Source organism: Suricata suricatta, chromosome 11 (genome assembly GCF_006229205.1).
Source record: "Suricata suricatta isolate VVHF042 chromosome 11, meerkat_22Aug2017_6uvM2_HiC, whole genome shotgun sequence".
Classification (NCBI taxonomy): Eukaryota; Metazoa; Chordata; class Mammalia; order Carnivora; family Herpestidae; genus Suricata; species Suricata suricatta.
The window spans coordinates 65893561-65920339 of NC_043710.1; the positions used below are offsets into that span (position 1 = coordinate 65893561).

The window sequence follows — 26779 nt, forward strand, 5'->3', positions numbered from 1 at the left end:
CATTTAGTCATTAATTCACCAGACATTTATTACTCACCTGTTATATCTCAGATACTTGGTAAAATGCGGCAAGAAATGGTCTTTAACCCAAAAGGTACTCACAGTTAGAAGACAGATTTAAAATGTGAATACATAGCAAGAGAAGGTTTAAAAGGTATACAAATAATTCTGTGGGCACATTGAAGATACGGCTGTTAAATACTTGGCCAGAAGGGAAACCTATGGGGAAAAAGTGACATTTGACCCTAAATTTTGAAGGAGAAGTGGAAAGTTCATTAAGAAAGCAAAACATAGTAACTAACATACAGCCTATTCCTCTGCCCTAAACTCTCATTCTGTATACTTTCTAGCCTCTTACCATTAACAGATGTGCTGTTTAAAGAACATTTATTGAGTGCCTATTATGTAATGTGCATTAATACAGATCCAAGAGGTCCAGAGATTGAGTCCCTGCCCTGAAGAAGCTCAAAATCTAAAGAAAGATTACAGCATGCTTCTTTAAGTCTTCTCGAGCGTTCCTGAACTACACATTTATCTTAGTTCAGGAAATAAACACTGATGAAAAGAATAAAGCACAAGATGGAACCCCACAGTTCATTCTCCTTGTCTTAACCATAAATATATCTTGAGGTAAGATTTGGTCATCTGAAGCCCCAAGCAACACAAAGCAGAAATGGAGGTTGTTACAAGATGCTTTGTGACACCATAGATAACAAACTGGAATACATACCCTCTTGCTAACGAAACAAACAAAAATAACTAGTTTGCCATCCAGCCTTGCATTCTCAGAATAATTCATGATACTTGAAACTCTGAGGAAAGGGCAGGTGATGGGGGAGGGCGAGAAGGGGGACCAAGTCAAACTGATAACTGGACTAATGGTATTCATATTTTAACTCTAAAAAATTATTATGCAAAGAGTATATCAATATCTTCTCATTGTAAAATATGTAAATGACCCAGAAATAAATAGGGCAAGATTTGACAGTCCCCCTTCACTCCCACATCCTATATCTACTCCATTCTCCAGAGGTAACCACTGTTAAATTAGCATGCCTCTTTCATTGCAGTATTCTTTTGTAACATACATATTTTTTTAAATAATATCCGTACATACTATAGTGAAAATTAATTTTCACTTCACCACGTCTTGGGGATTTTTCCAACTCATTACATATAGGTCTAACATGTTCTTTTTAAGTGACTGAGTAACATTCTTGGTGATTCCTGTATTCACATAGGTGATCCTTTCAACATCTTGGTCTCTCTACCTAACCACTTACCTCCATAGTCATACTCTAGAGCTGTGCCATCCAATATAATAGTCACTAGCCACTTGTAGCTACTGAACATTTGCAATGTGACTAGTTTAAGATGTGTTATAAGTGTGGGGCACCTGGGTGGCTCAGTCGGTTAAGCATCCAACTTTGGCTCAGGTCACAATCTCATGGTCTGTAAGTTCCAGCCCCATGTCAGGCTCTTGCTGACAGCTCAGAGCCTGGAGTCTGCTCTGGATTCTGTGTCTCCCTTTCTCTCTGCCCCTCCCCCCCTCCCCAAAATAAATAAACATTAAAAAAAATTTTTTAAAGCTGTGTTGTAAAATACACAAGTTTTGAAGAATTACTATGTAAAAAGGATTTAAATATATCACTAAAATATCTCATCTGTGATTCACATTTTATTTTTATTAGACTATGCTGCTGTAGCCTTAGTCATAAGTTATCAGAAAGTTCAAATTCTCTATGTTCGCAATTTTAAAATCACATCTTCTGATCGCTACTCCTGTCTTTCCAGTTCATTCACTCTGACACAACTCCAGCATTACTTGAGCCTCACCAGAACGTATAATCCAGCAATCCTCCTACCTTCTTACTGTCCTTCATGCCCCTCATGACTTTATTGTTCTTCAGCTTCAGCCACATCTTTTTAAAGTTAGCCAATTTCAAAGCAAAAAATTATATAATGAATCTAGGTAAGGTTGATTTTTATTTATTATTTTTTAATGTTTATTTATTTTTAAGAGAGAGAGACAGAGACAGAATGTGAGCAAGCGAGGGAGGGACAGGGAGAGAGAAGCAGACACAGAATCCGAAGCAGACTTCAGGCTCTGAGCTGACAGTACAGGGCCCGACATTGGGCTCGCACCCACGGGCTGTGAGATATGACCTGAGTGAAGTCAGACACCCAAATAACTGAGCCACCTGGGCGCCCCTAAGGTTGATTTTTAAATGAAAATATTGGCCTCTTTTTTGAATTTTCTGTTCATGTCTTTGACCCATTTGATTTGAGGAAGCTCTATAAATTCTGTGGTTTATTTGCTCATCTGCTGAGATAGAAGTCTGGGAAACACAGCAAGATTGACTTATGTTCCCCTCCTCTGGCACATCAAAGCTAAAGAGATTGATACCTTACTCCATGACTTCACTTTGCCTTTCCTACAACAGAAAAAGCTGGGAAGTCCACTGGTATTTTCCTCTGGTGTTGGAAAGCAGTGCTTGCCAAAGTGACTGTAATGACGAAGAAATTAGAGAAACCTTGATCTTGGCATTAAAGCCAGAGGTGAAGCTAGGTGAAAGGCAGCGAGGTACTAGAGGCAAGATAGGTCAGAAGTGTTAAGTGCAATCTGGGGCTCATCTCTCAAGGTTGAAATCTTGGCTTTACTACTTACCAACAGGATGACTTTTAACAAGCTGTTTCACCTCTCTGCACCTTCATTTCCTCATCTGTAAAATAAAGAACAAAGATTTTACTTACTTCATATTGTTGGAATTAAATGACTTAATATCTATAAACCAAAACAGTGGCCATCTCACAGGAAGTCTACCTGTGTTACAGCCATTACTGTTACTGCTGCTATGACTCCATGCCAATGATCACAGTCCTTTCCCTAGCTGTAATGAATGTTAGCATTTTTCTAGGAAAGAGTAGAAAGAAGCACAGCAAGGAAAATTCACAAGCTATCTTTCATATGAATAAATATGTACTCATTTATTCAGCTAATACTGATTCAAGATCTAGTGTATGAAAGACATTGTATACCAATGGGCACACACACATGGGCAAGCTACCTAACCTTGCTGTGTTTCCTCTGAAAACATTCTTATAACTGCTTTGCAGTGAGATTACAAAGATTAAAGTACATGGAACCATATCATACCAGACCCAGCATATAGGTAGTGCTTAATAAATGTGTTTATATTGTCTGTTTTCCCTTCCAAAGTTATAACAAAGACTAAGACACGGTTCCTACTATGAGAATTTACCTTTTTTGCCTTTTCTCCTCCATTTCCCCCAATTGCCTTAATCATGTAATCCCCCCCACCCTGCTCTTGGCATTGTATTGCATCACATTGCATTGTTTGCAGTGTATTGTATTGTATTGATTTTCTTCCTGTTTTTATCAGTTACCATCTAAGATATGGGTGCCTGGATTGCCTGCCTCAGAGAGCCAACAGGACTTGCATTCAGTAGTCGCACAGGATTATAGTAAACAAAGAAGTTCTTAATGAGCTCAAACATACCTCCCGCGGCTATACACCGCAGCCCAGTGCAGAGAAAGTGGGCAAAAACTCAGAACTACCACTTTGTCCATGGAAGTAGTCTAACTACATATTTTCGCAGCTCTTGCCTATGGGGACCAGCCTCCAACTAGCCTGCATTTAGGTGCTGACTGAGATGCTTCCCTTTTGAGACACTAATGGATTTTGGCACACCTTCATCAGGTGGGGTCTGCTAAGAACAAAAGAGGTGACTTGGACAATCACAAAGATTTCAGAGACAACCAGGAAAACAAACCAGGCTAATAGATCCCCTAAATGAAACCATGGAAAGCCACATGTGAAAGTATAAGACTGGACCCTATCTCATACCATATAAAAAATCAACTCAAAAAAATAGACTTAAACTTAAGACCTAAAGCCCTAAAACTCCTAGAAGAAAACACACGGAGGAAACTTTATGACATCAGTCTTGTCCATGATTTTTTAAAAATTATTATTACTTGACACCATAAGCAAAGGCAAAAAAAGCAAAAACAAATGGGACCATATCAAACTAAAACATTTCTGCACAACAAAGTAAACTATCAACAAAATGAAAAGGCAGCCTACTGAATGGGAGAAAATATTTGCAAACCATAGATCTATTAAGAGGCTAACACCCAAAGTATATAAGGAACTCCTACAACCCAACAACAAAAAGCCAACAATATGAATTTTTTAACGGGCAAAGGAACCTAACAGACATTTTTCCAGAAAAAAACATATAAATGGCCAGCAAGTACCCAGAAAGGGGTTCAAGATTACTAAACATCAGGGAAATGCAAGTCAAAATCACAGTGAGATAGTACCTCATACCTGTTAGAATGGCTATCATCAAAAAGACAAGAAATGAAAAGTCTTGGTGAGGGGCTCCTGGGTGGCTCAGTTGGTTAAGCCTCCGACTTCAGCTCAGGTCATGATCTCACATTTGTGGGTTTGAGCCCCGTGTTGGACTCTATGCTGACAGCTCAGAGCCTGAAGCCTGCTTCTGATACTGTGTGTCCCTCTCTTCCCCTCCCCGTTCATGCTCTGTCTCTCTCTGTCTCAAAAATAAATAAAACCTTAAGAAAAAAAAGTGTTGGTGGATGTGGAAAAAAGGGAAATCTTGTGCAGTATTGGTGGGAATATAACTTGGTGCAGCCACTATGAAAAACAGTATGGAGTTTTCTCAAAAACGTAAAAATAGAACTACCATATGATCAAGAAATTCCATTCCTGGTACATATATGCAAAACAAATGAAAACATGATATCAAAGAGATATCTGTATTCCCTTATTTGTTGCAGTATTATTCACAATAGCCAAGATATGGAAACAACTTTATTGTTCATCAATGGATGAATGCATAAAAAAGATGTGAGATATATATTCTATTGTGTTTATATACATTGTATACAATGTACATATACAATGTACATAATGTATAATAATATTGTATAGGATAATATATAGTTATAATTGGATAACAATAATGTTATAAATGACAATATAGATATAGTCCTGTATAATATATAAATAACAATATACTATATATGTGTCTGTATACATATATAGACATTTTTCAGCCATGAGAAAGAAGGAAATCCTACTATATGTAACCACATGGGTGGAAGTTGAGGACATTATGTTAAGTGAAATGAGACAGAAAAAGAAAAATACATCATGGTATCATGTCATTTAAAATTGGAATCTAAAAAAAAATGTCAAGCTCATAAAACATAGAGTAGAAAAGTGGCTGCCAGGGGCTAAGGTAGGGAGAGGTTTGTAAAAGCATACAAACTTTTAGCTGTAAGATGAATAGATGGGTCTGAGGATCTGATAAAAAACATGGTGACTATAATTGATAATACTATAGTGTATAATTGAAATGTGCTAGGAGATTAGGACTTGAAACTTCTCACACACACAAAAGGATAATTATGTGAGGTGATGGGTGTGTCAATTAAATTAGATGGGAGGAAATCCTCTTACAATATATACATATATCAAGTCATCACAATGTATACTTTAAATATCTTACAACTTTATATGTTAATTATACCACAGAAAAACTGAAAATTTTTAAAGCCTCAGAATCAAGAAACTTAATGAACTCCAACCAAAAGAAATTTCAGAAAAAAATACCTCCAAACTACAGCATAATCTAATAGCTTAAAATCAGTAGGAAAAAGAAAATCTTCGTAGGAGCCAGAGGAAAGCCAAAAGAGAGAAAAATGACAACAGTCTTCTCACTGGTAACAGTGCTAGCCAGAAGACATGTAGAGCGAAACCTTTAAAGTACTAACATGAAAAGTCTGGGCACCCAACTGGCTCAAATGGTGGAACATGTGACTCTCAGTCTCAGGGTCACGAGTTTGAGCCCCATGTTGGATGTAAAGATTACTTTGTAAAGAATCAACCTAGAATCCTATACCTAGCAGGAATATGTCTCAAAAACTAAGGCTAAATAGGAAGAGTGACATCAGCAATACGGCAAAATAGAAAGCCATAGACTCCCTTTCATAAAGACATAGATTTAACAAAATACAGATCAGGTACCTTTATTAGAAAAATCCAGAATCTGTTATCCCAACACTGTGCTGCAATTAGGAGCTAACTCCCTTCTCTCTGGTGAAAGAAAGGAGTGAAAACTGTATCTGTCATTCTGACTTTTAGAGGACTGCCCAAAGGACGATTTTCTGTCTTTCCTGAATCCAAGTACTGACTGGAATGGCATGCCAGGATAGGGAAGTCTGAGAACAAAGACTATCAACATGCACCAGAGTCTTTATTACCACAGAAACAGTAGGTAAAGCTCCAATATTGCAGCTTAATACAGCACCAAAGAGGCCACAGTATCACAGAGTAGCACCAGCAAGAGCTCTTGAGAAGAAATTGGCAAACTTCTTAAAGTACAGAGAGGATGCATCCCCAGAAAAGGCTGGAGGAATCTCTAGAATATCTAGCTGGGCTGAGTAGAAAAAATTTTCCCCACACAAAAGCAGAGCAAAAAACTTGGGAGCAATAACTGATTCTTTAAATGCTGAAATCCCAACAAAAAATAACCCATACTAAGAAACAAGGAAAACAGTGCATTTAAAGAAACAAACTAAATCTCCAGAAACTAACCCTAAAGGAACAGATATACTAATTACTGGAAAAAGAGTTCCAAATTATTGTCATTAGGATACTCAATGAATTAAAAGAGAGCACAGATAGACAACAAAATGAAATCAGAAAAAAATATGCATGAACAAAATGAGAATATCAACAAAGAGATAGAAACTATGAAGAAGAACCAAAGTCTGGAAATTAGGAATAAAATATCTGGATTGAAAAATTCACTAGAGGTCCTCAATATCAATCAGAAGAAAGAATCAGTGAACTCAAAGTCAAGATTTTTGAAATTACTGCAGCAGAGGAGCAAAAAGAAAAAAAAAATGAAGAAAAATGAAGAACCTAAGGCACTCTTGGAACATCATCAAGTGGAACCATATATGCATTGTGTGAGCCCCAGAATGAAAAGAAAGAGAAACTATTTGAAAAAATAATGTCCAAAACTTTCCCAAGTCAGAAGCGAATGGGCATACAAATTCAAGAAGTTCAAGGAACTCCAATGAGGAAAAATCCAAAGTGATTTATAATGAGAGAAATTGTTGAAGGAGTAATCAAGAAGATATGACCACTGGTTGACCTGCAAGCCGGACCTGGACAATCAGAGGCTTATCTTGCAGCTATCCAAATTCCTTATTAAAACTTCCATCTACCAATCTGGAGTGGACTGATTCTTGCTTTGGTCTCTCCTTGCCCTTCATGTACAGAAAGGCAGTTCCCAAACCAACAGACATTATAATCAAACTATCAAAAGTCATAGACTCTTGAAAGCTGTGAGGAAAAGCAACTTGTTACATACGAAAGAGCTATTAAATTTCACAGTGGAAATTTTGCAAGCTAAAAGGAAATAGGATGACATATACAAAAAAAAAAGGCAACCAAGACTATCATATCTGGAAAACCTGTCCTTCAGAAACAAAGTTAAGAATTTCCCAGATAAACCAAAGTTTAGGGAATTCATTACCACTAGATTTACCCTGTAAGATAGAATGAAGGGACTCCTTCAAATCGAAGCAAAAGAACTATAAACAGTAACACAAAACCATACAAAAATATAAAACTCAAAAAAAAGATAAAATAAATTTTAAAAATTTTTAAAAATATAAAACTCCCTGGTAAACGTAAATACTTAAACATAGAATCTTGAAGTATGATAATGTAAGTATGTAAATCATTTTACATATAGCATTTAAGGAAAAGCATAAAAAGCTGTAGGTTTATGTTAATATGTGATATAAAAAGACGTAACTATATCATCAGTAATATATAGTGTGAAAAGCAGAGATGTAAAAGAGTAGATTCTACACACAATTGAAGTGATTATCAGTTTAAAATATTGTCATAACTCTAAAATGTTTCATGTTATTGCAGTGATAATCACAAAGAAAATACCTATATAGTATACAGAAAGGGACATGAAAATAAAATCAAAGTATGGAACATTCCTCCAAAGAGACAACATGTTAGGCCACAAAACAAGTCTTAAAAAAGAATATTCAAATCACTCAAAATATCTTCTCTAACCATGATGAAATGAAATTAGAAACAGAAAAAAAACAAGAAAATTCACAAATATGTGGAAACTAAACAATGCACTCTTTTTAAATCATCCATATATTATTCCACATATTAATATATATTAACATATTCAGTAGGCATAGTTAAAATCCCTCAAATTAGAGTTCAAATATATTCAATTTGTTTAGTATAAACCAAATCCCTCTTACTATGTTTAGACTCAATTAACATCGGTGTCAGGAGAGGCAGACCACTATTGGCCCTCCTACATGTCCGCTTGCATATCCTTGATGAGTGTGTCAAACTACAAACCCTATCTGTCCTTTGGCTCTGCATTCTTTCTACAGGTAGTCACAAAGGCAAATTAATGTCAAGTCCACAATAGCTGACTATTATACAACCCTCCTCATTTTTTTCTTTTTCACACATAAAAAAGCCTATTTACTTAAATTCTTTTTATAAAATATGAAGTTTTAATTATTTTTTAAAGTTTTTATATTTTGGTTTCTTTTGTATCAAAATATAATTAACAACATATTAGTTTCAGGTGTACATGATTCAATATATGTGTATATTTCACAATTATCACGACAATAAGCCTAATTAACTTTCATCACCACACATAACTTTTCCTTCTGATGAGAATTTTCAAGATTTACTGTCTTAGGAAATTTCAAAACTATAATACAGTGTTATTCATTGTGGTCACTACGCTGTACATTACATCCAGGACTTACTTATTTATAACTAAAAGTTTGTACCTTTTGACCCCTTCACCATTTTACCCATCCTTTATCTCTCATCTCCTGCAACCACCAGTCTGTTAATCTGTATTTACGAGTTCAATTTGTTGTTGTTGTTGTTGTTTGTCTTAGATACCACATGTAAATGAGATCAACTGTATTTGTCTTTCTTTGTCTGACTTATTTCACTTAGTATAATGGACCTCAAGGTCCAACCATAATACCACAAATGGCAAGATTTCCTTTTTATGGCTGAATTCAATTGTGTATATATATATATATATATATATATATATATATATATATATATATATATATAAAGAAAATGTGACAAATGTAAAGAAAATGTTATATATATACACTCATACATATATATACATACATTTTCTTTACATTTGTCACATTTTCTTTATCCATTCATCCATCAATAAACATTTAGGTTCAATCCATGTATTGGCTATTATGAAGTACTACAATAAACACATGAGTGAATGTATCTTTTGGAGACAGTGTTTTTGTTTCCTTCAGATGAATACCCAGAAGGGAAATGATCAGATTATATGACAGTCCTTTTTTTTTTCCCCAATTTGTTTGTTTTATTTATGCCAATACTCAGGCCTTGACCAGGTATTTCTACCACAGTATAACCACTCCTTCTGCTGCTGCTGCTTGGTCTTCAGGTTCTCCTGTTGCTTGTTCATTCACGGCACATGGCACGTGTCTTCTTGGGCCATAGATCCAGCAACTTGTATTTCTTACCCTCATAGAATTTTCCGAGGTTCTCTTCTGAGTCTGGTTGATGACAGTGCTAGATTAACTTAAAAAATAAGGAAGAAGACTCAAAGAGCTAAAATTAGAAATGAAAGCACAGATTTTTACAACTGATGTCCCCAAATACAAAAAATAAACCAAAACAAAACCCATAAGAGACTACTATCAATAATTATATGCCAACAAATTGGACAACCTAGATGAAATGGACAAATTCCTAGAAACATCTAATCCATCAAGACTGAATCCTGAAGAAATAAAAAAAAAAAATCTGAACAGGCCTGTGACTAATAAGGAGATTGAATCTGTAATTTAAAAGCTCCAAACAAAGAAAAGTTTATGAACAAATGGCTTCACTGAAGAATTGTACCAAACATTTAAATAATCAACACCAGTCCTCCTCAAACTCTGCCTGAGTTTAAGAGGGGGGAATATTCCCAAATTAATTCCTTGAGTCCACTATTACAGCATTACCCTGATATCAAAACCAAAAAAGTTAAAAATCCCAGAAAAGGAAGTTATAGAACAATATTCTTGATTAATATTGATGCGAAGATCCTAAACAAAATGTTAGCAAACTAAAGTCTAAAAAACATCAAAAAGATCATATACAATGACCAACTGGAATTTATACTTGGAAAGCAAAGGTGGTTCAATATAAAAATATCAATGTAATATATCTCATTACAAAATCAAAGAAAAAAACCACATAATTAACTCGATGCAGAAAAATTAAACACTTTTCATGATAAAAGTTACTTAATAAATTAGAAATAAAAGGAACCTACCCCAATGTAATAAAAGCCACATATGAAAAGCTCATAGTTAATATAGTCAGTGGTAGAAGACTGAAAGCTTCTTCACTAAGATGAAGAAGAAAGCAAACATATCCACTCTTGACAGTACTGGAAGTTCTAGCAAAAGTAATTAGAAATTGGAAGGAAAAAAGTAAAATTATCTCTGTTCTCAAAGGACATACTCTTATATGTAGAAAAGCTAATAATCCCAGGAAAAAAATATTACAACTAAAAACCATTTCAACAAATTTTCAGGATACAAAGTCAACACACAAAAATTAGTTGTTTCTCTACACTAACAATGCTCAATCCAGGAAAGAAATTAGGAAAACAAACCCAATTACTAAACCATCAAAAAGGATAAAATACTTAGGAATACATTTATTCAAGAAGGTGAAAGACTCATACTCAAAACTACAAAACATTGCTAAAAATAACAAAGAAGACAAAATACATGGAAAGACATCCTATGCTTGTGGATTGGAAGACTCAGTATGGTTCAAATATCCATATGAACCAAATTGATCTACAGATTCAATGCAATCCCTATCAAAATCCCAATGGCATTTTTTTTTTGCAGAAATAGAAAAAAAAGTCTTTTTTTAAAGAGCACCATTCTTTTTTTTTATGTTTTATTTATTTTTTTTGAGAGAGAGAGAGACAGCATGAGCAGGGGAAGGTCAAAGAGAGGGAGACACAGAATCCAAAGACAGGCTACAGGCTCTGAGCTAGCTGTCAGCACCAAGCCCAAAGCGGGGCTCGAACTCACGAACCGTGAGATCATGACCTGAGCTGAAGGCAGACGCTCAACCAACTGAGCCACCCAGGTGCCCCAGAAAAAAAGTCTTAAAATTTATATGGAATATCAAGGTACCCTGACTAGCCAAAACATTCTTGAAAATGGAGAACAAAGGTGGAGGCCTCACACTTCTTGATCTCAAAACATAGTACAAAGCAACAGTAAGAAAGATGATATGCTGTCATAAAGATAGATATATCAACCAATGGAACATAATAGATAGTCCAGAAATAAATCCTTGCATATATGGACAAATGATTATTTACAAGGGTGCCAAATCTATATAATGGGAAGAGGATGGTCACCTCAACAAATGAGGTTTGGAAAACTGGATATCCACATTCACACATACATACATACACAAATACTGTTGGCTCTTTTCCATACTCCATATTCAAAACTAACTTAAAATGGATCAGAAACCAAAATGTGATGAAAGATCAAAAACTTCACAACTCCTAGAAGTAAACATAGAAAAATGAACTTCAGTACATTGGATTTGGCAATCATTTCTTGGCCATGATATCAAAAGCACAGGCAACAAAATAAAAAGTAGATAAATGGGAGTACATCAAATTTTAAATCTTCTGCATGTCAATGAAACAACCTATGGAATGGTAGAAAATATGTGTCATATATGTGATAGGCAGTTAATCCAGAATATATAAGGAACTTCTACAACTCAACAACAATACAAATTTTCCTAAAGAATATACACAGACATTTTCCTAAAGAATATACACAAATGGCCAATAAGCACACAAAGAATGTTCAACATCACTAATTATTAGGGGCATGCAAAGCAAACCACTACGAGATATCCTCTCACACTCATCAGGATGGCCATTATCAAAAGAACAGAAAATAAGTGCTGACAAGGAAATGAAGAAGTTGGAACACTTGTGCCATGTTGGTAGGAGTGTAAGATGGTGCAGCCATCATGGAAAACAGTATGGCAATTCCTCAAAAAAATAAAAATAGAAATACCACATGATCCAGTAATCTCACTTCTGGGCATGTATACAATAGCATTCAAAGCAGTCTTGAAATGATATTTGCACACCCATGTTCTTTGTACCATTACTCACAATAGCCAAGTGATGAAAGCAATCCAATGTTCATGATTGAATAAATGGATAAAGAAAATGTGGTGTGTGTGTATATATATATATATATACACATACATTGGAATATTAAGCATTTTTTTGAGAGGATGCACATGAGTGAGGGGCAGAAAAAGATGGAGAGAAAGAGAATCCCACAAGTGGGGGGAGAGAGAGAGAGAGAGAGAGAGAGAGAGAGAGAGGAAGGAGCGGGGCTCACCCGAAGTAGGGCTCATGTTCCACCCAAAGTGGGGCTTGAGCTCATCAGATGCAGGGCTTGAACTCACAGAACTGTGAGATCATGACCTGAGCCAAAGTTAGATGCTTAACTTATTAAGCCACCCAGTTGCCCCAGAATATTATGCATTCTTTAAAAAGCAGGAAATCCTGTAGTATGCTACAAAATGGATCGACATTTGCTAAATAAGATAAGCCAGTCACAAAAGAACAAATATTGTATGATTCCACTCATATGAAGTATCTAACGTAGCTAAACCCATAGACACAGAAAGTAAAAAAGTGGTTACCAAAGGCTGGGAGGAGTGGAGAGGAGTAATCAGTATTTAGTAGGTATAGATTTTCAATGTTGCAGGAAGAAAATGCTATAGAGATCTGTTGCATAACACTGAATATACTTAACATTACTGAATCAAACAGTTTAAAATGGCTAATATAGTTAATCTGATGTTATGTGTTTTTTACCACAATTTTAAAACTAAAGCTAAATACTTTTTAGAGTTGGAAAAATGTGAAAGAATTCACTACCAGAAGATTTGCATTCTAAGAAATGACAGTAGAAAGAAAATGATACCAGATAGAATATCCATCTACAAAAAGAGTGAAGGGGTATTAAGGAGAGCTCTTGTGTTGAGCATTGGGTATTATATGTAAGTGATGAATCACTAAATTCTACTCTTGAATCCAATATTACACTACTTGTTAGCTAACTAGAATCTAAATAAAAATTTGAAAAATAAATTTTAAAAATATATAGGTATCAGGTTTGATAGGGATATGCTTATCATAGTTTGAATATCATACTTTGAGATGTAATATTTTGCTTCCAATTAATTAAATGTTACTATATGTGCAACCAAATACCAATAGTAGTTCCCAATTTTTAATCTTCAAATATTTATATATTTTATAAGAAAAAGTATAAAAATAAGTAAATAAATAATAAAAATAAAAAGAATGAAGAGTACTGCAGATGGAAATTTATGTGGATAAATGTAAAGCTTCTTAGTTTTAAAAATGCTTTCAGGGGTACCTAGGTGGCTCAGTCAGTTGAGTGTCTGACTTCGGCTCAGGTCATGATCTCATGGCTTGTGAGTTCAAGCCCTGCATTGGGGGCTCTGTGCTGACAGTTCAGAGCCTGGACCCTGCTTTAGATTCTGTGTTTCCCTTTCTGCCCCTCCCCCACTTGTGCACAAGTGCTGTCTCTCTCTGTCTTTCAAAATTAAATAAACATTTCAAAAATGCTTTCAAAGACAAATGACCACTGAGATAAAGAAAAAATAATCATGTATTCTGTTGTTTATAACATACTTAGAAGTAAATGAATGATAATAATAACAAAAAGACCAAAAATAAATAAATAAAAGTATACTGTTGTAACATTCTTTTATCATACATAAAATGGTATAATATTACTTGAACATAAGTTGTGATAAGTTAAAGATGTTGAAGGTTTAATTGTGTCCCTCCAAAATATTTTGCAAGTTTTAAACCTCAGTATCTGTGAATGTGTCCTTATTTGGAAACACCGTCTTTGCAGATGTAATCAAGTTAAAATGAGGTATATTGGATTAGAGTGGGCCCTTGCCAATGATTAGTGTCCTCATTAGACTAGGGAAATTTGGGTACACAGGCACACACAGAGGGGAAATGACCCTGTGAAGGCACAAAGACACGGGGAAATGCCATGTGAATACAGAGCAATGCATTGACAAGAGACACCAAGGATCGCCAGCAAACACCAGAAGCTAGGAGAGAAGCATGGAACAAATTGTCCTTCAACACCTCCAGCAGAAAACAACCCTGCCAATACATTGATTTCAGACCTCTAGCCTCCAAAACAATGAGCAAATAAATTTGTTGTTGTAAGCTGCCCATTTTCTGGTATTTTCTTACAGTAGCCTGAGGAAACTAAAACAGATGTATACAGTACTATACATGCTAAAGCAATCATTGCAATATTTAAAAAGAACTGTAGGTAATAGGCCAGTATATGAATAAAATGGAATAAAAAATATTCAATTTGTCAAAACAAACAAACAAAAACAGAAGGAAAAGGAAGTGTAGAACAGATGTAAGAAATAGAAAACAGATTTCAAAATGATAGATTTTAAACCCTGGGATATAAAAATCATATTAAATACAAATGGTCTGAACACCCCCTTCATTAAAAGTCAGAAATTGTCATTTAGATTTTAAAAATCCAATTATATCCTGCCTAGAAAGCCTGCATTAAATATAAAGACACAAACAGGTTAAAAAAGAAAAGCATGGGGAATGCTATGTCATATTAATACTAATTTAAAAACCTCAGTATCTGTGAATGTGTCCTCATTAGACTAGGGAAATTTGGGTACACAGGCACACACAGAGGGGAAATGACCCTGTGAAGGCACAAAGACACGGGGAAATGCCATGTGAATACAGAGCAATGCATTGACAAGAGACACCAAGGATCGCCAGCAAACACCAGAAGCTAGAAGAGAAGCATGGAACAAATTGTCCTTCAACACCTCCAGCAGAAAACAACCCTGCCAATACATTGGCTATATTAATATTAAACAAAGTAAATTGCAATGCAAAAGGTATTACCAAGAATTAAGAAGGTCATTTCACAGCTATACAGGGATCAATTTATCCTAAATATTTATTCATAATATAATGTGGAACTTCAATATACATGAAGCAAGAACTGATAGAAGTGAAAGGAGAAAATAGGAAAATTTTCATAATAGTTGGAGATTTAATTAGCCTCTCAGTAACTGATAGAACAAGTTGGTAGCAGTTCAGAAAGGAGAAAAAGTCTTAAACAATGCTATCAACCAATCTGTGTGCTTGACACAATGACAGCAGTATATACATTCTTTCCAATTATACATGAAACATTTATCAACACAGATCAGAATATGGGCTATAAATATCAATTAATTTTAAAAGATCCAAATAACACAAAGTATATTCTGTGACCACAATGGAACTGAATTAGAAATCTTAACAGAAAGATACATGGAGAAGTGGAACTATGAGAAAACAAACACACTTCTAAATAATTCATGGATTAAAGAAAAAAGCAAAGAAAAATTAGAAGGTGTTTTGAACCAGGGGCACCTAAGTGGCTCAGTTGGTTAAGCATCCGGCTTCGGCTCAGGTCATGATCTCACAGTTCGTGGGTTCCAGCCCCAAATCAGGCTCTGTGCTGACAGCTAGCTCAGAGCCTGGAGGCTGTTTCAGAATCTGCGTCTCCCTCTCTCTCTGCCCCTCCCCTGCTCACAATCTGTCTCGTTCTCAAAAATAAACATTAAAATAAAATACATTTTTCAAAACCAATCAAATGGAAGACAAAAAACAAAAAAATCCCCAATGAAATTTAAAAAGAACAAACTGATTACTTGAGAAGATCAAACAGACCACAGACCATTAGCCAGATTGATCAGACATTTAAAAAAAGAGAAGACACAAAGGACAGATATCAAGAGAACTGTGACCTCACTACAAATTCTACAGACTTAAAGGCTAATAAGAAAATACAGTAAACAACTCAAGCTAATAATTTGAGAATTTAGATGAAATGGACATTTCTTCTTGTGAAGAACTGATTTTCTAATAAAATTTCAATATACTAAGTTGCTTTTATTACTCCAGAATGGCATGCTGCAGATACTGTAAACAGTATGAACAATTGGAGATTTCAAAATCAGCCTAAAACCATTAAAAAATTAAATTGGAACAAGTATAAAATGGAGACAAAGTAGTCACTCGTGCATGCACGCATGCATGAACAGATGTCACAGTTAGCATCTTAAGCTTCTCCAGCCGTCTCTCTACCTCAGACACTTTCAAGGTGGGGAACATGCTGGCTTTTTGACTCAGAATCTGAGGACCTGTTTTAATTTTCTGGTTTATTGACAAGCCACGATTTGACATTGGATAAATTCCTCACAACCAAAGGAGTTTTGGGGGCTTTTCTCCTGCTCACCTCGGCCAATGAAATTTTCCTCCTTTATTTGAATATCATGTTCTCTTTGGTAAAGCTCAGTAATTTCCAAAGCAACCTTGATTAACACTTTTATAGGATCCTCACAACTTTATAAAATAAATCAAGGAGGGTGTTTTCTTCCCCTCCTGCTTTATAGATGAGAAAAGACGCTATGGGGATGAGGACTGAGAGGTTTGCAGAGGCTTGGTCCAAGACTTTGGTTCTCAATCGTTCTGACGTATGAAGCCACTAGCTCTCTCTCTCTCTAGTTTTTCTTTCACCACAGTCGCCCAACCCTCTTTTTAATAAACAATAAATACTCATCAGGGCATCAGAGATCCTCAGAAAAAGCAGCTCTTGCATGCTCTTGAGGTGCTCAGATTGTGATGGAACAATTAACCAGATCATAATGCAGCACAGGGAGCTTAAGATTCAAGGGAGAATAAAAAACCGATGGAACAAAGAAATCTCAGCTTCTTTTAATAGAGTACCTATTGTATGCCCAAGGGCTGTGCAGTTTCCAATATATCCCATGTCAACACACGAGGTAGGCTCTATTGGCCAGGAACTGAAGTAATGTGTCCAACGTAGGTTTTCAGTGAAAGAAGAATTACGGTCACTCTCATATCAAAATTTCACAAGTTCCACAAGCTCGGTCCTGGAAGGTGGGGGGAGGTTGTTAACAAGTACCCTCCGAGCTTGCCGAAAACTCCTCCCTCACTCCTCACTCTCCCGCCCACCGCTTCTCTCGGCTGGAAGCCCCTTAGCAGGAAGTTACTACTGCAGGCAACCTCTGTCCTGGAAGCCCAATCAGCGCCCGCCTGACCCTAGTCACGTGTCAGCCAAAGATGGCTGCGTTCTGACTAGTTGAGCAAAGGTTGGCGTGAACCCTAGCGTGCCTAGGAGGAACCGTGGAGGCACCGACTGCTGGGAGCAGAGCATAAGGTAATGGCATTCTGGGGAAAGGGTGCAGTAAATGCCCAAGAGAAGTACAGCGCGGTGACGTGCTGCTCACCTGCAGCGCGGGAATGAGATCCCCGGACAGGGTCGGAAGATGGGGGAGGGGAGACGACACCTACCGTCTCTTCACTTTACATCCTAGAAGAAAAGACCTTATACTTAAGAGAATAGAAAAAAAAAAATGTCCGCGTTTGAATTTAATCCTGGCTTTACTGCCAATATCCAGGGTGACCCTGGCCTAACTTAATTTTCAGAGGCCCACTTGACTCCTTGCCTATCTAAGAGCTATCCTGAGGGACGTGAGATAGCTATTGCAAAAGATTTTTTAAATGTTTGTAGGATTTAAAGGTGGCATTGTATTGGATTTGGATTATTTTCTTATTTTTTTTAATTAAAAAAGTTTTTTAAGTAATCTTTACACCCAAAGTGGAACTCACCACCCCTGAGCAGCCAGGGGCTGCTCTATTGTTAGTAACGCAGATACAGAGTCCTACTGCAGGCTGCTGTGGCAAAACTTTTATGAATTAAGGGAGGCTTTTAATAGCCACGTCTTAGAAATGACTAGTTCACAGAACTCGGAACCTCACCAATATGCAGAACATAAAATAGAAAACTAGTCCAGCATCAGGCTGGACTGAGGAAATCATTTTATTTCGGACATATACATCATACACTTTCTCTGTATATACTGAATTTGTATATATCTCCACATAACATACATGCACCTCTAACACATAAACAGAATTATTCAGAGTTCCTGTAGGGCAGAGATGGTATCTGTCATGGTAACCAAGACCCTCAAGAAGTTTGAGTCCAGAAAACTAGAGGTTAGTTTCTAAGTCTAAATTATACTTATTCTTAGTCTAGGGATATGAAATTTCATTTCACTCATATTCCAAATGATATATCTAACAGGTATCCAGCAGTAAATCAGTGTTGTAAATTAATCGCATAGCAAATGGATAATGAACAAAAGTCTAATTTCATGTTGTATTTCACTGTTATTTCTGAACTTTTGCTTTTCTTACCTCTGCTATCCTGAAATCTTATTTAAAGAGCTAAATCTTCAGGTTAATAATAACAGTTCACCATCTGCCTACTCTGACATTACTATCTGGCCTGTTAGAGAGTTTGCGGATTTCTACTTTAGGGTATACCTGTAAGTGAAATTAAGAGTATGTTTTAAGAGTTTCAGTTACCCAGCATTTTTGTCAGTAATCGAAATTATGAGGTTTTAATTTAGCTAACCTAAGTACAGACTGATATTTTACAGTGGTTTTTTTCTTTGATTATAATGAGGTAAAAAAATATTTTCATGTTTATTGGCTGTTTGTTTCCCTCTTTGTGAAAGTACCTGTTCAAACCATGTGCCAATACTTCCATTGGGTTGTTTGCCTTTTTCTTGATGATGTGCAGTTCTTTACATATTCTGGGTACTAACTGCTCCTCTGTCAGTCACATTGCAGACATTTTCTCCCAGACTGGCTTATCGTTAGAGTAGCTGTTGATCAACACAAGCTCTTAATTTTAATCAGTTAATATTGGCTTAATGTTAGTTTTAGGTCTTATGTTTAGTGCTGTTTGCAAATTCAGAAAGATTTTAAGGGTTATATTCTGTATGGCCTAGAAGCTTTATGGGTTGCTTTTCATGTTCTGAATTGTTTCAGTTAGAATACATATTTTTGGTATGGTGTGTGTGCATTTTTCAGATTATGAATTCAACCTATGGCTAATTTTTTAATTAAATATTTCTGGTATTTAGAAAGCTTTCTCTAAGCCCTTTTGTTGTTTTTCCATAGAGATATATTATTGGAAAATATTTTAATTTTTTAAGGGTCAAGATGGAAAATCATGAACCAGATGATACTGTCAAGGAAGACTTAATTTTCAATATCATAACCAGAAAAATTAACCAACTCCCAGAAGCAGACAGGTAAGATCCCGTCTTAACTTAAAAATATCTTTTACCAGGTAGATTTTCATCATTGGTTCATTATCTCACATCTATTGGATTTGAATATAAACATATGTCAGAAGGAAACAGAGTTCTTTTTCTTGCCTTATTGAGAACACCCAAAGGCAAGAGAGGTTAAGCATTTTGCTTGAAGTTAAGGCTAGAATTCATGCCTTTGGACATATCTAATTATATGATAGTGCTCAGTTTTTCCATTTGGCTTAGAGTATAAATGTGAACATTTATAGACTCATCTAAGTAATAGACCTTTAAGATGGCTTTCAAATTGTCTTCGTTAATTCATTTCTATTACTACATTTAACAGTCCAAGAGAGTGCCATGCAACACACATAAGGAATACCAGAGAAATGAGATCATGGCTTAAAGATCTATATTATTAAATAGAAGCAGGCAGATAGGAAACATACTGATCTTTGAAGACAACACTGACTGAACTATAGTCTACTTCAACAGCAAGAAAACTGTCTGACTAGGTTCCATTTAAAGAGAAATTATGAGACCAAAAAGGATGAGGGAGAGCCAGCGCAGGGAGGAGGGAGAGATAGTATCTCTGGCACAGGGCATGGCATATGCCTAGACCACAAAATAACAAAATGTTGATCATCTCTGAGGAACCAGTGTTACTGAAGTACAGGGAAGTGGGCATAAGGTTGAAGGAACAGGAAGAGTTTTAAGCAGGGAATGATGTGCTCCATCTAACATTTCTAAAGAACATTTCCGTTGTTTTTGGGAAATAGATTTAAGGTAGGAGAGGAATGTAAGACCAGTAGGAAAACTGGTATAGTAATGTTGGTAGGTGGTGATGAGAGTGGTGGTGTCACTTGACATGAAAAGAAAAGTTGGATTTGAAATACATTTTGGAATCATAATCTTATGATCTTGAGAAAAGTCCAGTCTTGCTGCCACTTAGCCCCTCAGCGAGAATGAACCTATAAACCAAGGGCAGCAATAAGAACTTGAGATTTCATAGCTGTCTATCCTACAGCTCTTCCCCTACACCACACACACACACACACACACACACAAATTGTACATCCTTTTGTTGTTTTCCTGAGGTAGATAGATAACAGAACTTTTCAAGCATAAAAGAGCCTGTGTCCATGTTTCCAGGTCAGTAAGGTAGACAGAGCCAGAAAGAATGACATAATAGATGGTGGCAGCTCTGAAGGGAAAGGAGCAGGTTGTTTCACTGGGACTTTCACCAAATTAAGATGGAGTAGCAGTGGGGAAGTAAGCTGGAACTGCATAGTAAGCTTTAATTTGGACGTAATAAATTACTCTTGGGTATTGGCCTCTGAACAGGGCAGATGACAGTATCTCCTTATCTTTATTTCATATTTTTCCTTTGTTCCTATTTACCTATCCTTGTTAAGTTTGAATCCTCACCCAATCTTGCATTATCATTAGATTTGCTTAATCAGTATTTGAAAAGTCCTTTAGTGTGTGAAACTTTAATATCAAAAACCTTACTTTCTGATTTGTAATTTTATGTACCGAAGATTTCATTGCCACTTGTGATCTTCTGTTTCATGTTTCAGTCATGTGTCTAGTTGTTTTGTTTGTATCTTACCAAACAGTCATGAATAATATAGGCGCTTTTTTTTGGAAAAGTGACTTGCAAAGGGGCCGCTAGACAATAACAGTTTTGTACTTACTGAATTATTAACTAAAAAATGTGACTCTAAACCATAGGAAATTAAAATTTGGAAGGCCATAAACTTTGATATTCAAAAAATACAAAAATACGTACATCTTTCACTTTTCATGGGTTTTCTGTTATTGTTTGCTAGGTTCTCTAGGCTCTCCTCACATTTTAAATATTATCTTGTGTACCCTAAGTTTCTAAAGTCACTCTCTCTTATACTTCCATTACCATTTCAATAGACTTGGTTTATCTAATGCTCACATCTTTCATCCTCCAATAAACTATGAAAACATTGGAGGTAGAAGATAATTTTTTGTCTCCAGCATCAAGTCTGCTAAATGTAGTAGGTGCTCAATGATCCAGCACCATTGTGACTGCAGAGGGACAGGTAAGAAAAATAATGCTTTATACAATGAAGGAAACTCATTTAGGAATTCCTAGAAAAGCTTTTTAAGATGAGTGTTAACCATAGAAGTTACGGGGCATTGTGTGGGTAGTCTGGCTAAGTAATGAGAAATTTTTAGAGTTTGCTGCCTGTGTTGTAGATGGCAAGGCAGGTGGTAGAAAAGTGGTGGGCTAAAGAGTTTGGAGTACTTTCAGTATCCAGCAATATGTTAGGTATTATTTTTTCCAAAACTAAAGAAAGCGTAGAACATGCATTTTAAAATTCATATATCCCTTGGCTAAAAACCAATTCTACCACTTACTAGCTCAAAACATCAATTTATTCTTAGTTCATTAGGTTGTTGTAAAGTACCTACCATAAAATATCCCTTAAATGTTAGTACTCCTCCACCCCCCTACTCTGACTCTAATCCTTGAGAGCAAAGTGAAAGGAAACATTAATTTCACCTTACTGAATGCCTTTTAGGTGTCAGGTGCTATAGAAAACAAGACAAGTATAGCTTTGTATGATTGTCTTCAAGTTATTTACTTGAAGACTGGTGGTAAAGCCTGACATAGAAGTGATTGTAAGAACCACGTTATCATCTGTTGTGTTAGAGAGTTAAGTAGTGGGTATTGTGGGAGCCCAGAGAAGAGGCATTCATTCACATTAGACTCTTCAGAAGCTCTTCTCTGTTAGGTTTTTGTGGGAAATTTCTGCACTGTCTCATGCAAAAAATCACAAAATCCACTTAGCAAAATCACAAAATTCATTTAGCAAAACCTAAATGTATCACTCTATCCTTAAGTGTTGACCAGATTCAAAAGACTTTAGAATAAAAATCTGTTTGTTAAACATTATTTTAAAAGGTTTTTGTTTTATGGAGCTATAAGGGATAAATGTGGTATCTTGTTATTCCTATAATCCTGTTGTGTTAACATATGCAAGAATTATTGGACAGCACAAAGTTATTCTTTTTTTCTTACCACTCAGGAATCTGTTTGAAAATGGATCAATATATATGGGACTTAATGCTGCTCTCTGTGGTCTAATAGCAAATAGTCTTTTTCGACGCATCTTAAATGTGACACAGGCTCCTATAGCTGCTGGCTTACCAATGGCAGTGATCCCGTTTTTGACTGCGCATACATCTTACAAAGGTTTTGTAAATTTACCTCTGAATACAGGTAAATTCAGTTTCACTAGCAGAGTTTCACCAGAGTGTGCTTTGGCATATATTATTTGCACCTTACATTAATCCTTAAATATTGACATCAAGTTATTAATATGCTATATCATAGTGCATGGATAAGACTGAAACTTGCTAGCTTGCATAAAGTGGCAGCTCATATTAGCAAGTTATTCTATACAAGTGAAATGCACATTCATAGCAGTTCTAAACTTTCCTTTAGTTAACTTCTTTCCCACCATTCCTAAAGTAAGAAATATTTGCACCTTTAGTGTTTTAAATGCTGCCTTAGTTTTCAAAAAAATTTTAAAGAAGTCCCTTAAAGGGAAAAAACTGTAAAGGGAATAAGACCCTTTATATATTAAATCTCCCAAAGCACTAATATATATCAAGAATTACAAATATATGGAGACTTCATTTCCTTTTGATTGTTTACTATATGTGCTGAGTGCTTTCAGTATAAGCGTACCTTGGAGATATTACAGGTTAGCCAGACTACTGTAGTAAAGTGAATGTTTTAGCAAGTCCATAGAATTTTTTGGTTTCCAGATGCATATAAAAGTTATGTTTACAGTATGCTATAGTCTGTTTAAGTGTGCAATATGTCTAAACAAAAATTTTAAACATTATGTCTAAAAAAAACCAATGTATGTTCCTTAAAAATATTGCTAACCGTCATTTGAGCTTTGAGCAAGTGGTAATCACTGACTACAGATCACCATAACAAATAAATGAAAAAGTTTGAAAGGTTCTGAGAATTACCAAAATGTGACACAGACACATGAAGTGGGCAAACGCTGCTGGGAAAATGGTTCCTAAAGACTTACTCAGAACAGGGTTGCTACAAACCTTCAATTAAAAAAAAAAAAAGGCATTATCTGCAAAGCACAATTAAACGAAGTATGCCTGTATGGCTAATCATGAAAAAATTCTGACTGATTTCAAATAAAAATATTATTATCACAGGTGGTGATGGGATGGAAGGGAGACAGTCCACTTTAATTCTCTTAAGTGCTGCTCCAAATTGGTTTAAACTGGATGTTTATTTTGCATCCTAGGATCAGTGTGGAAAGGATTTTTAAGATCTAGGGAAACCTACCACCCAGTGAACTGAACAGACTGAGTAAAACTTATGTTATTAACTTAGCTTTCTATTTTTAATATAGCTTATGCTAATTTGGAAATGAATTAAGACTTTTATAAAAATAGCCACACTGTATAATGTAAAAATAGAAGATGAAGTACAGATCATTTTTTAAAAATGGGTTAAAAGTTTCCTAAAGACAGAAGAATATTAGCTCAGGTTTGCCAGTACTAGTGCAGAAAGCAGAAGTAGTGCAAACCGAGATTTTTATATTCAAGTTCAGAACAAACTAGAGGATTTTTCCCAAGATGGTTCTTAGTTTCTCATGGCTATTTTAGTTTATCTGTACATATAATTATACCTTCTAACATGCCTTGTAGATTTGTTTTTGCTGCCTAAAAACTGAGTATTTGTGACACATTTAAGATAACCTTGCATTCTTTAAATGTTTGTTTGTCATGACCTTCATTTTCAGAACTGATTTATTTCCTAGGTGATCTGAATTGTGAAACCTGTACCGTAACACGGAGTGGATTGATTGGTCTTGTTTTTGGTGGTCTGTACCCTGTTTTCTTGGCTATACCTGTGAATGGTGGCCTAGCAGCCAGGTAGGATTCTTTTTTTTTTTTTCCTCATAATCATTGAAAAACTTCAGTAATATAAAGTCATTACTTAGAAAATGTACAAATTAAAATAACAGATACAGCTTTTGCTTTTAAGGCAGTGTTACTTTTTTCATTTGAAAGAGTAAAGTTTTTCTCTTAAATAATCAAGTATTATTTCTCAAGAACTTAAAAACAGTTCTAGAAATTGATCCCACTATACCTCTTGGGTGTATAAGTTTCGGTTCTTAATCTTTGTGTATTGAATCCCAGCTACAAAGCTGCAAACAGTACTCTGCCCAGCATGATAGCTAATTATATTAAAGAAAAATTCCATCACAAAATGGCTAGCTATAAGCCAGTATAATGCAGTTATTTTCTGATGAACTCATCAGAACTCCTATCAAGCAATCTAAGCTATATGAGCCTTCAGGGGTGAAGTAGAGAAAAGGCGAAAAAACACAAAAATACAGTTTTAAACACTAATAGACATCAAAGAGAATAAGTGAATTTACCTTAATCTTTACCTAAACTAGTTTTATCTTAAGACTTCTGGGATTAAACGGTATTGTACATAGGTTTGCCGTTTGATACAACTGCCTTTCTAGAGAACTGTCTCAATGTTTTCTTACAGGTATGAGTCAGCCCTGCTACCAGAAAAAGGAAACATCTTAACTTACTGGACTAGAATTTCTAAGCCTGTCTTTAGAAAGATGTTATTTCCCATTTTGCTCCAGACTGTGTTTGCAGCATACCTTGGATCTAGACAATATAAATTAGTTATAAAGGCTCTTCAGTTACCTGAACCTGGCCTAGAAATTCAATGATTGTTAAACAACTTTGTACACAAAAATAAAACTGTAATGTATGAATAAATGTCTAGTGTATGAATAAACATACATTTATAATTTATCACATGAGGTACAGTTCCGAGGCCTAAAACCTAAGGCCACACAAGGCAACAAAAGGCTGAATACCAGTAAGAGTCATCCCCTTAAGAGTATAACTTCTCTAGTTTGCCCAATAGTCTCTTTCACTTTGCTTGTTCCACTCCTTTACAATACACATATTTTGGTCCATAACACAGGAAAAATGGCCTTACAGCAGTTTTAACTGAAGGCCTCATAAAGAATAAAAGCAGGAATGAAAATGGGAGGCAGGATGAGGATCAGTTCACTATAGCAAATGTTACTCACACTTCATTTTCCCAATTCACTTTTTCCATTGGTATTATTAATCCATAGAAATTCAGAACATATTTAACAAGCTTCCCCATAGAGAAATCAATTCTAATAGTCTTGAAAGATGGTAGGCTCAGCTGGAGCTGACATGTTGATATTGCTGATACAGTGACAGAATGATAGTTGATTTAGGGAGTCATCTTGTTTATCTTTGGAAAGCTATATTCTTGGAAGATCAAGGCAAATTCTATCTCTGAAGATTCTATCTAGTATAGGATGATAATTCTTTGGGGTCACATACCTAGACCTCACATACCCAGACTTTTTTTTTTTTTTAGCTGTGTGATATTTAACCAACTTAACCTCTCTGGTCCTCAGTTTCTTCATCAGTAACCTCACTCAAGATTGGAATTGTGTAATATATGGAAGTTGACTAACCTAGTACCTGACACAAAGAGTAGCACTTAAATGAAACATTTCCTATCGCTCCTGGCTTTGTTAGCCTAGTCTAATATTCCTCATTTCCTAAGATACATCATTTAAATTTTTGAAGTGACCTGTTATATTCCTCTTCCTAAAACTTTTCATCTCAATTCTTTAAACTATTTTCTTAAGTGACAGCATCTAAATCAGCATAGTCCAGGAGAGTTTTGTGTGATGATGGAAATGTTTAGTCCATGACGGACAATGTTAGCTACTAGCTTTATTGTGGCTCACTGAACACTTGAGATGGAAATAGTGCAACTGGATAACTGAATTTTTAATTAAAGTTTTTAGCCACATGTGAGTAATGGCTACAGTATTGGATAATGTGGGTCTAGACTAACACTTTTCTTATGAAACAAGCCAATCTTACCAAATAAACTAAGTGCCATCCTAGATCACATTCACAAGCATCATAATTATTCCTCTCAAATATAGTGACCTGTTAAATAATCTTATGCTACTTAATTATATGAAGGGAGAATTTAATTTAGCTTGTCACCTAGAAAATGCAGCCTCATGAGTGAAATGGGCTTTCAGGGTCTCTTCAAAGAAAAGAAAGCAGTTCAGCTAAAAATTTTTAAATTCAAATGAAATTAACAAAATTCCTTTTAAATATTTCAGAAAGCAAAGATGATGTTCTTTCAACAAGTACCTTAAAATATATTCCCTAACAAATTTATATATGGAATGGTCCCA

The 26779-nt window shown here is 35.5% G+C and overlaps 1 protein-coding gene and 1 long non-coding RNA gene across 2 annotated transcripts; one reads left to right on the plus strand and one right to left on the minus strand.

Moving 5' to 3' along the window:
- Positions 1–7: 7 nt before the first annotated feature.
- On the minus strand, positions 8–17877 carry LOC115306557. The gene is made up of 3 exons (XR_003915364.1): positions 17068–17877; positions 2669–2723; positions 8–219 (listed from the first exon to the last, which is right to left on the minus strand). It is a non-coding gene; the product is annotated as an uncharacterized LOC115306557 (long non-coding RNA).
- TMEM126A (transmembrane protein 126A) lies at positions 17387–25292 on the plus strand. The gene is made up of 5 exons (XM_029957028.1): positions 17387–17521; positions 19371–19469; positions 22535–22728; positions 24308–24422; positions 25051–25292. Exons 2-5 carry the CDS (start codon positions 19378–19380, stop codon positions 25241–25243), a joined length of 594 nt encoding a protein of 197 aa, XP_029812888.1. The 5' UTR covers positions 17387–17521; positions 19371–19377; the 3' UTR covers positions 25244–25292.
- The last annotated feature ends 1487 nt before the right edge of the window (positions 25293–26779 follow it).

Excerpts from the sequence above, each read along its gene's own strand:
- TMEM126A (XM_029957028.1), top strand. The coding sequence starts at position 19,378 with ATGGAAAATCATGAACCAGATGATACTGTCAAGGAAGACTTAATTTTC. Across the intron at positions 22,729-24,307 it reads AAATTTACCTCTGAATACAG|GTGATCTGAATTGTGAAACC; the intron begins GTAAATTCAGTT and ends TTTATTTCCTAG. Across the intron at positions 24,423-25,050 it reads AATGGTGGCCTAGCAGCCAG|GTATGAGTCAGCCCTGCTAC; the intron begins GTAGGATTCTTT and ends GTTTTCTTACAG.